Below are 11,433 nucleotides of genomic sequence, written 5' to 3'. Positions count from 1 at the left end.
CTCGCCTCTTCTTCTGAAGTCACTTCAATGTATCCTGTCTTGCAGCTCTCAAACATCTGACGTTTTATTCTATGTGGCTCTTACATTAAGCAAGTTTGGCCACCCCTGCCTTAAACATCTATAACTCGCTCACCCAAACCACCAAACCCTCCTATTTAACCACAAAGATTGCACAATGTAACTTTGGCAATCACCACATTAGATGATCACGCTAGATGGAGAACTTCAGCCGAAAGAAGAAAGCAACTTTTTTTTAAAAGGAGTTTATTAAAAACCAACAAGGTGGGGGAGTAGAAAGTCCTTCGTTTTCAGCTCTAAAGGCTGCAGTGAGTGGCCAGCACCAAGGGATGGGGGAGGAAGGGACCACCACACTCCCCCCATACAAGCCATCGTGGGGGGGCAAGCAGCTCAGCTGCTGTCCCCTTCTTCCCCATCTCTTCCCACAATCAATCACCCATGGAGAGCCATTCCACTCGAGGCCAGCCCCATCTTCCAGAGAGAGAACCCGCTCCTCCTGCCCGTCTCAGTACAGATGTTGACATTTGTGCCAGGCGCTGAAGTGTCTTTAAGGCAGCTGAAGAACTGTCCCCCCCCCCTCCCCAATCCAGGCTGGCCAAGGAGGAACCTCTTAGGAAGACCTGCAGCCATGAAGAAATCCCAGAACAGCCACGCCGGTCCACGCAGTTCATCGCTGGCAACATCCTCTCTCCAAACGGCAATGAGAAAGGAGGGACAGCAAGCCCCTCTCGTGTCTGCAGCCACAATGCCAAACACGTGGAAGGGGAGGACGTTCCAAGTGGGAAGCACGGGCCTGACGGAATGATACTCCCCCACCACATACACACAAACGCGCACCCCTTTCGGCTGCTGCGGAATATTGGCTGGAGACTAGAAACCGAACGAGCTGCAGAGGGAAGGGGAAAAGATGGGAGAGGGCACTATGTGGCAACACAACCACACTTAACACACACATCCCTAACAAATTTAAGGCAACTCTCCTGTTTGGCTTTGAGGTTCAAGTAGGGTTTTGTCCAATCCAAGGGAGGGTATAGGTGCCATCTGGGAACAGGGGACGCAGCAACCAGTGTGAAAGAGGAGATCTCTTCTCCCCCCACCACACCTACAACCACAGGCTGTTCCCAATTTGCCACCAAATTTGGGGGCGGGGGGGAGGCAGGCAGAAAGGGAAGCTAAAGCTACGTATTATGTACAGCCCCATCTTCCAGACACTCAACCAAAATAAATGCAGAGGTTCCTCTCTCTCCCCTCCCATCAACAGGAACCCTTGTGCTCAAGTTACGGTGCAGAAAGGGGGGAAAGAGACCCAGACCAGTCAAAGTCCGTCTGATCTCCAAAAACAAAAAACACCCTACAAAAAAGCATCCCTGTAAGGAAGGCACGGCAGGCTGGGTGCTTCTAGGAGTCCTTCAGCATGCAGATGCGAGCGTAGATTTTGAGGGCGGGGCCCAGCTTGATGTTCATCGCGCTCATGAGGTGGTCCTCCTTGAGCAGAAGTAGCGCTTGCCCATCAATCTCTTGCGCGCGGAATTCCTCGGCGATCTCTTGGCAACCTAAAAGGGAAAACAGCGACATTCGCCTGGTCAATTTCCCAGGGTGTTCCAAGCCAAAAGGCATTCCAATGCAGAAGTCCAAACATAATCATAATTATAACAGCATTCAATTTATATATTGCCCTTCAGGACCACTTAACACCCACTCAGAGCAATTTACAAAGTACGTTATTATCCTCATGACAATCACTCTGTGAGGTGGTTGGGGCTGAGAGAGCTCTGAGAGAGCCCAAGGTCACCCAGCTGGCTTCAAGTGGAGGAGTGGGGAATCCAACCTGATTCTCCAAATTAGAGTCCTGCTGCTCTTAACCACTACACCAAACTGACAAACATGAGGAGGGAAAGCCTAAGCAAGCAGCTGCCCTCGCTCTAGTGTAGCTGTTGATAGAATGCTGGATTCGGGTCTTAAAATAAGGTTCACTGCACCAACAAGATTTTTGGAAGCTTGTTTTTAACACGGTGCAGGAATGCAGGGAAGAACTGCCTGTTTTTAGATGATACTAGGACTAATGTCACCTTAATGATAGCCATAAAGATTATGTCCCAGTGGCCCACCCCCCCACACACACACCTATTCAAAGTATTTCATGTACTTGAGCTGATGCGGAAAGGAATCTTCCAAAAACCTAGGAAAAAAATGGGTCAGGATGTGTTTGCTATCCAGTTCATAAGGAGACTGAAACTGGACAAATGTTGTCAATTTCTTCTCTCCCCTCTAGCTTTTCTGGTCTGGCTCATTCTCTGCTAACCCTGGAGAAATTCCAAAATTTCATTCCATGAGTGGCCGAAGGCAGAAACCCTCCCCGATGCAGCCAAGTCTTACCCGGCAAGGAGCGGATGAACTCGTAGACATCTTCCACGTTCCACTTGGTGGGCTCGCTGGGCAGGAAATGATGCCCAATGCCTACTAGGTCCCGGACGTGCATGTCGGGCAATTCTATGTCCCGCTCACCCTGACGCCGGCGAGAGGCAGACGAGCTAGCCGAGAGAGGGGAGAGGGGCTCTTCGTAGCTCGAGTTGTCCGAGCAGCGGCTGGAGTCCTCTTGGGTGTGGCTGAGCTGCAGTGACCCAGTGACAGAAATGGGCCCAGAGCTGGGCGTCAGTGATGCTGGTGCCTGCAGATACAAGAAAGAGGTTAAGAAGTCTTCAGTAGAACAGCACGAGTCCAGTGGCACCTCAGAGACCAACAAGATTTTGAGGGCATGAAAAGTCTTACTATAGGTGAAGAATAGGTCTGGCGAGCTCAGCAATTCTTAACGATTCCACCAGGCCTCTCAGCCGGGGCCCAAAATAATCAACCAGAGATACAGGGGGATTGACAGGGGACTTTCTGAATGCAAAACGCATGTACTGCAATTGACCTTTAACTCAGCTGTATCAAGGTTATGTATGACTACTTAGCTATAGCTAAGCTGCACGTCTTCTCTCCAACCGTATACAAGGCTGTACTGCATGCATGCTTCCTGCGATTCTGCAGCAGCGAGGAAAAGCTGCAGAATGCAAATCCTAGTTACAGAATTAAGATTCCCCAGAATGGCAGTTCTCGCTATTAAAAGCAAGTTTCTAGCTGTTATAATTATCCCAATATGCTCGGAAGCATCAACAATACTTGGAGAGATCTCAAAAGGCCAAAGAAATGGTTGCTTGCTGTCAGATGCATGGCCAGTTGAATTAGACGTTCACCAACTGACTGGATAGATTTTTTAGCAGATTCTGTAAGCTGCAATAGCAAATACCCTATAGATGCCCTTTAAGCAAATGCATCTGTTTTTGAGACGGTAACAGGAACAAGTCCATAAGAGAGCCAATTACCTAGGTAGTTATTTTTTGACAAAGATCTTCAAGCAGAGAGGCTAGCCACCCATCTGCCAGGGGCACTCTTTTTGGATTTCCGCTACTGTGCAAATGATTAGGACTAGATGGCCTCTAAGGACCTTTGCAACGCTATGGAAAAATCTGAAGGTGCTGAAAATGGGCTCTTTCCATCTAGCTGCTGGGTAGCACAGAAAGTACTGCCCTAGGTTTAAGGCTCCCTGACTCGAGAAAAATCAGCCAGGCCTTCCAAACAGTTACCTGCTTCTTGTTTTCTTTACTGAGAGGGGGAAGGGCACTCTTGCAGGTCCGACGCCGGCCATGCGAAGGCGTGCTAGGTTTCTGAAGCTTGCTGCGGTCGGGGTGAAAGAGCCCCACTCGTTTCGTGCACCCCACATTGTACCTGCAGAGGAACGAGAACAAAGATCAGGGTCTACGATCACATGACAGGGCCCCAGATGTCCCAAGGTGGCGGTGGGCAGCATGCACCCTGCCCAACTGGGAGGGTGGAGAATCAAGTAGAGCCGCCCCTCAATCAACAGGCCCCTACCTCTTGGCACATGCCATGGAGCAGAAACGCTTGGACCGCTTGAACTTGTATGCAAAGTCCAGGCGGCCGCACAGTTCACACTTCAGCTTTGGGGGTGACCCCTCCTCTTTGGATTCTGCGGAAGGACAGCGAAGATGGCTTGGTAAGGGCAGTCCAGCACAGCTCTCTGATGTGACCCACTCCCAAAATGCAGAAACCCAGCCCTGCTCAACTGTATCACCCCAAAGGTCCCTCTAACCCAGTACTGTTTCCAAGAATAGAGAGGCAAATGACTTTGGGAAGCCCCCTCCCCGTGTCGCAAATGAGGAAGGAGCCTCCCTCCCTCGGTACCCTGCACTACAGAAGACTGCCCTGGCACATGGAAGTTCCATTTATCTAGCAGAGTTAATGATCGCCAATGGACTTCTCGTCTGACTTCTCTGTTCTACAAAGCAGGCATCGCCACAGCTAGCAACAGAGAATTCCAGAATTATTCACTTGCGTGCCATATATCTGCCCTAACTCTATTACCAAGTAATTCCACTGGTTTGCTTCTGTAGTGTTATAATCGGGGGTGGGGGCACAATATTCTCCAACTTGCTTGTCAGGGCTTTGAAGGGGTGGTACAAATAGCAAGACATCTTTTAAAGGGGAGGGAGGGAGAGACTTGGGGCTTGTTATTTTATTTCAGTTTTAACTGGAAATGTTTTTCCCCCCAACCATTATTGCCAGCTGCCTTAAACCACATGGAAAGACGGGATATAAATGGTTTAATATATAAATAATAAATTGCTCCCTTCATGCCATTTTTGGGTCCCATATTCAGTTGTCTCTCCCCAGCCCATGAACTCAAGCTTCATCGGGGGATACCACTTTTTTATAGAGAATGGCCGATGAACAATAATATTAATGTGCAATTTTTAAAATCTCAGCTGGCCAAAGGCTGCAGCGTCCTCAGTATGTTTACCTGGGACTGAATACTATGGAACTTATTTCTGAGCACACACGCAAACAATTGCACTGAAAAAAATGCCTTCTGGTCCCTGTGATTCGATTCCCAACCCACATCCTATGATGGCACTATCGTTGTTTGGGCCATGTGGAAAGGATGGCCAGGGACATGCCCCATACTGTGCAGGGAGTCTGTATCGCAAACCAGGACTCAAAACCAGGCCTCCTATACCAGGAAGCACATGGTTATCCACCCGGCAACATATATGCCTCGCTTGGCAAGTTTTTCTACGGTGCAGGCACTTCCTTAGTCCACCACACAAACAGTTTAGCCACACTGTACCAAGGCAGCAGATAGAAGAACTGGCTTTGCTGGATCAAGCCAGGACCTATCCGGGCTACTATTATGTTTTCAGCAACAGCCAGCCAAATTATTATTTATTATATTTCTAATACGCTCTCCCCACGCACGGGCTCAGAGCGGAATGCAACATATATAAAATACATAAACATGTTAATTTAAAACCAGATTAAAATGTCAATATATAATACAGTTTCTAAGACAGCAACACACCCGTTGCACAACCCAAACAGCAATCCGTGGGGCTGTTAAGTTGCCCTGAAGGGTGATAAATAAATCAAATGTTAATACACCTTGTGAAATTTCAGTGACCTTGGGTCAGTCACAGCTTCTCGGAGCTCTCTCAGCCCCACCCACCTCACAGGGTGTTTTGTTGTGGAGATAATGATAACATACTTCGTAAACCACTCTGAGTGGATGTTAAGTCATCCTGAAGGGTGGTATATAAATTTTATTATATTATTATTATTATTATTATCATCATTATCATTATTATTATTCATCCCAACCATCTGGATAACTGTGCTGGAGAGGTGATGCCCTCTAAAGGAGTTCACAAACAATATCTTAAGAGAGTTTATCTGAAATTCTTGCCCTTCTAAAGCAAATCAAAGTGAGAAGTGAAAGAAGCATTGGTTCTAATGGGGGACACAGACATTTGTTTTGGTTTCACTGTTTCCTCAGTCACCTCTGCCTGCCATTTTTTATCCTGCTCTCCTTCTGAGGAACTCAGGCCAGCTTATGTGCTCCTTCCCTCTCCATTTTATCTTATAATAACAACATTCGATTTATATACCGCCCTTTAGGATGACTTAACACTCACTCAGAGCAGTTTACAAAGTACGTTATCATTATCCGCACAACAAAACACCCTGTGAGGTGGGTGGGGCTGAGAGAGCTCTGAGAGAGCTGTGACTGATCCAAGGTCACCCAGCTGGCTTCAAGTGGAGGAGTGGGGAATCAAACCCGGTTCTCCAGATTAGAGTCCCGCGCTCTTAACCACCACACCAAACTGGCATCAAGAAACCCCCCCTCTATGACTTTCAAGAACGAAGTTTCTGAGGGTTTACAGCAGCACCTTCTGAAGGCACTTTTCCTTCTGGAAAAACAGCATCACGCACATCCTCCAACACTGGCAAAAACACTTCTACGCCCTCCCAGGAACAGTTACAAGCAGCAAGAGGTACAAGCTGATTCTTCACTGGGAGTCCTCACAAATCCTTGACATTCAGGGAACTCGCTGACATCCCTCTTTGACAAGGGAGGCAAAGACCCAGGCTACTCTCTCCCTGCCACTTTGCTGTACTTCAGATTTCCCAGTCCAGCATCCTGGCACCAAAGGACCCACGCGCGCACCCAAGCCCTACCTTGCAAATAGGGTTCCTCCATTTCGGAGTCTGTGGTAGTCGTGTTGTCTTGCTGCTGGGGCTTCTCGGCCAGAAGGCCTTGGGCATATTTCTTCTTGAGGTTCCCCACGAGCAGCGAAGAGCGCCCCACCTGGCAAGAGGACAGAGATGGGCGAGGCGGAATCGTCAGAGAGTCGCCCAGTGGTGCCTTGTGGGGTAACCCCGCCCCCCTGTGGCCTTTACCCTGCAGGATGAGGGAAAAACAAAGCCTTGACGGACAGCTGTGGTAGGGAATGTGGTTAGCTGCATGGCCCATGTATACAAAAGGCTACCATAAACATGGGAACGAGGTCAGTAGTTCAGTTTTACCCGCTACAGCAATGCCCGTCTCCCAGGTATTTCAGAACACAACCTAAGCGCAAGACCAGCCTTGGGTATTTTAATACTGAAGCATCTCTCTCCCCTACCCTTGCCAAACTTCTGGCACAGCAGATACAGAACATACCAGGTCAAATGTTTCTGTCACAGATGCCTACTTCAGCCCCACACCTGTGCCACTGCTCAGGAGTCAGCCTAACTGCTTCCCCCCTGCCCACCCACCCAGATATTTCTTCAGCAGAATTGTCCAAGAATGGCAGGAATATACATATCTCTGCCCAACATGTGCCCGACATCTGCCTTCAGTTTCTTGTTGTGGTATTTTAATGTCCCGTATCCGCAACACACACACACACACACACACACACAGACAGCTATCCTGGAAGTATGGAGGGCAGTTCATACCGGGAACGGCTCAGCCCCTTCCTGGATCACAAACCCCTCGATGACGTGGGTCAAGATCTGTGGCTTCACAACCGCTTGGGGCGGCTTATTCTCACTGTTCTGGGGGGCAGTGCCGGCGACGGTGGAGGCAGAATTCCCGTTCCCCGATGTCATGCCGGGGCTGCTGGTGTCCGGTGGCGTGTGAACACGGTCCCGTCCAGCCTCTGCATGGGAGAACGAGGGGAAACGATGCACTTTGCAGACAAAGACAGAGGCTCTGAGAGTGGACTGGCCCTGCCCCTCTGCCCCCCTCCCCGCTCCCCCCCATTACCATACAGCTGACTTGTCCCTGCTCCACATGCAGGGCTGGCGACATGAATGAGCTCTCAGCAGCCAAGCCGCATGGGATGGCCCCCTCAGTGTTGGGGGGGGGGGTTGAGCGTGCGCACACAATTGTGCAAGGCAAGGCTGCCAGGCGGTTGAGACCTGCCAACACCTAGCTCCATTTCTTGCGGGCACAAAGAGCCGAGTTCCTGGCAGGGAGGAGCAACAGACAACTGAGCGTGCCAAGAATATACGCACATTCACAAACCTTTGAAGAGTTCCTGAATTGTATGTAGAGCCGGAGGCTGAAATTCTCCCACTGTACTCCCCACCCTGCCACCAGTCTGGGCCATCAAATCTTCAGTGTTGCCAACATTGGCTGGACCAACTAAAAGTTATCATCTCGCGCTCTCTGCCTTTGCAGCACTAAATCATCTATGCAACCAACCAGCCTACATTTACACTCCCTCTGGAACCATTTGCTCCCTCATGTTCCAAGCGCCTAAAGACTTTGGTGGGGAAGGTTCCAGCTCAACCTTCTTTTCAGCTCGGAAACAGAAGGCCACATGGGCAAATTTCAATTTGCTACGAAAGCATTTATTTACAAACCGCATCAGATGAACTGGTCAGTGTTTGTAGCCATCCCCACTCCCGACAAATGCTACAACATTCTTCATCCGGTATAAAGTCCCAGAGCAAAAGCCAAAAACAACTCCACACAACATTGCAACCATAAAAAGACACCCCCTGACATATTTACACACATCAGTTCCAAGAGTTATAAATGAAAACGGAGCTTTGGAATATGGGACTTGTTTGGGGTCCGTTCCAGAGACATGGCAGCGCCCTCACACCAACCGAAAGCAGAAGTCAGATTCTTCCACAGAAAACATAACCTGCTTCTCTGTGCGCATTCACCCCAGCGCCAATCAAGATCAGAATCAGAGAGATGGTGGAAGGATGGAAAAATCTCTGGCAAGCAACGGACTGTGATGAATCCAGAAAGACCCAAACTTGGATGCTCGCTTCACTCCGATACCAGCTGAGGTTTCCTTTTAGATTGTGCCAGAAAATTATCTGCTTGCAGAGGGGCCCAGATTTCTTCATTTCTGCACAAAAGCCCCCTCCTTCCAGCCAACCCACACCTCAATATCTGCAGGCCTGTGCCATATACAGTGCCCTCTGCTTGCTATTCCTTCAAGGAGCTTCAGACAGCTTACAGGGTCTGCTCCCACCAGATCAACCCTGCGAGTAGGTTAGGAGGCAAATGCTTGACTGGTTGATGACCCATCAGGAAGCATCAAAGCCTAACAGAGATTTGAACCTAGGCTGGTAGTTCTAGCCCCCACACTGCATACAGCAGATTCATTGGGGGGGGGCGCTCTTGGAAGTTAGCTCCACATAGGGATTTGGATAACTATAAGATATAGGGGTGTCCTGCAAATTTCAACAAGATATTGCATGAATGAGCCATCCGTACATGTTTTTGGATTATGGAAATTTCCCAGGGATGGGAGATACAAATGAGCATTTGCTGAGTGATAACTAATCACTAATACCATCGAATATTCATTAATACCGTCTACCACCTACACATTTTTACCCCACTCTTCCTGCAAAGAACAGGGCAATGAAGATGGTGCTCAGTCTCCCAATCCTTCTATTTCGTCCCTATAGAAGACTAACAAAATTTGTGGTGGGGTAGGAGCGTTCGTGAGTCACAGCTCATTTCTTCAGATACAGCTAGACTGTGAGTCCATCTACCCTTATAGCTTGAACAGTGGAGTGATGTCAGATATCGAATGACAGTAGCCGTTGAATGACAATTGCAGGCATGATTGGATTAGGGTGGGATAGGCAGAGGGGTAGTGGAGTAGAGAAATCAGCATTGGTCATGAGACAGGAAGCCCAGGTCTCAATTCAGTCCAGGATGAGGCATTGTCTGGAGCTTTGTTATCAGTTGCAATTGTGAAGCAGATTAGGAGGAGAAAGTGGCTGTCCCAGGACCCCCAGTGAGCTTCATGAGCCGGTGACCATTTGAGGTCCTGGTCCAACCAGTACATTCTACTGGCCCATCAACCCAGACAGCTTACAGGCCTTCATGATCCATCCACGCGTCAATGGATTCATGAATGGATGGAGATAACCTGGAAGGATCCTCGCCACATGGACAGAAGGCTACTGATATCCAGTGCACCCATACGATTGCAGAGACAAATGCTGCATCTGTATGAATCCATCGTTTGGGGAGCATCTCTTAACCTGTGGCGCTGGTGTGCACATATGTCTGCAATATTTTTGGGCCAAGACACACAGGACTCACGTTCCAGAAGCCAGTCTACAGCTGCAGGGGCTGGCCTATGATCTACTGCCATGGTTACCAAACTGTGTCCCAGAGAATCCATGGGTTCCACATGGCTTACTGCTCACGCCACTACCGATCTTGCCCAGTAACGAACAACCGCAATGGGGGGAATAGTACACACAGACCTAAGCCGTTCAGGCGGCTTTGCAATGAGGACTAAAAGGTTGGACTGGTACTACCCTAGAACATGTGCCAGAACCTTCTGCAACATGGGCAAGTTCTTCACAAGGCAAATGGATGCGGAAAGAGTACCCAAAAGACCAAAAGTTTGAAAGCCATTGGACTAGAGAGTTCAGCGGCAGAAGCCAGGAACAGCATCAGCAGTTCTAAATGTCCTTGCCATGTTCTTAGCCTATACTTAGAAGAGCAGCTGCCCATGTCACTGGTGCATATGCTTGAACATGCGCCACTGAAGAAGTAAAAAATGAAGTGACCTGCCGATAGTGCAAAGCGAGCCACAGCTTATTCAACATCCAAACCACCAGATGTCTCACAACACTAACGGAAAAAAAGAATCCCCAAACCTTCATGCAGCTAGTCCTCAACGCTGAATCTGCAAGCAGCATCTCCTGGGTTCCACACGAGACACACAGGGCTAGGATTCCGTACCTGCAAAGATCCCCTTCCTTCCCTACGGCTGTCATTCTTTCCCCCTTTTTCTCTTTTCCAGGCTCTGATGAAGAATTTCATGCCGTGCTACGGCCAGGTTTCTGCTTCCGAAGCATATCGGCTTCGAGCTCCTCATCGTTACATCTGCAAGACTTCTGTGCCCCACCCACAGATCGCTGCCACTCCTCGGGAGTTGAGAAGAACATGTGTCCCCCACCTGGTGCACTGGCCCACCTGAGGAGATCAGGAAGGCTCCCACGCTTCTGTCGTTCCGCAAACTACATAAAACCGAATTGTTCAGGAGGATGTTTTTATAAAGGCAATAAAGCTATAAGCTAACAAAATGGTTCAGGAACGTGTTCTTGTAAAGGAAACTAAACCGCTGTGTATGGTATTGTCTGCTGTGTGTATTATCCTTCTCTGGCTGCTTTCTTTTTATACTTACGCAATACCATTTTCTACACTGTTTAATCATATCATGTTTAATACTTTATGACTTGTTCCAGACTGCTGTAATCCTCATATTGATTGCACTGGCTTATTACCCTGTGTCGTCTGCCTCGAGTCCCAGTGAGGAAGGCAGACCATAAGGTAAATAAAAAAAAATATTTCTCGCTTCTAGGGCAGTTGCAGAACTTGGGACTACCTGAATGCCAGATTGGGATTCCTTGTTTTTGAAGTGCAAAGGGCCACAGAAAACAGAGCTAGCCTGCTTGGATAAAGCTCAATTGGAGTGTAAAGCACCAGTCTCTCTCTTTTTTGCATACTGAATACTAGACTGACCTCCCTGTGACATGTGTAGA

General features: G+C 48.7%; 1 protein-coding gene across 1 annotated transcript in view; it reads right to left on the bottom strand.

Annotated features, from left to right (window-relative positions):
- Positions 1 to 266: 266 nt before the first annotated feature.
- The window catches only part of PHC2 (polyhomeotic homolog 2), an 82,032-nt gene continuing 70,865 nt past the window's right edge, over positions 267 to 11,433 (bottom strand). The window contains exons 10-15 of the mRNA XM_055001550.1: positions 7,354 to 7,556; positions 6,592 to 6,721; positions 3,934 to 4,048; positions 3,645 to 3,786; positions 2,395 to 2,686; positions 267 to 1,571 (exon numbers count right to left, since the gene is read on the bottom strand). Of these exons, the coding sequence (XP_054857525.1) occupies positions 1,417 to 1,571; positions 2,395 to 2,686; positions 3,645 to 3,786; positions 3,934 to 4,048; positions 6,592 to 6,721; positions 7,354 to 7,556 (1,037 nt within the window). The 3' untranslated portion in view covers positions 267 to 1,416. The remainder of the gene's footprint in view (positions 1,572 to 2,394; positions 2,687 to 3,644; positions 3,787 to 3,933; positions 4,049 to 6,591; positions 6,722 to 7,353; positions 7,557 to 11,433) is intronic.

Source organism: Eublepharis macularius, chromosome 17 (assembly GCF_028583425.1).
Source record: "Eublepharis macularius isolate TG4126 chromosome 17, MPM_Emac_v1.0, whole genome shotgun sequence".
NCBI lineage: Eukaryota > Metazoa > Chordata > Lepidosauria > Squamata > Eublepharidae > Eublepharis > Eublepharis macularius.
The sequence above is the reverse complement of the archived record's forward strand: the minus strand, read 5'-3'. Positions and strand labels throughout refer to the sequence as shown.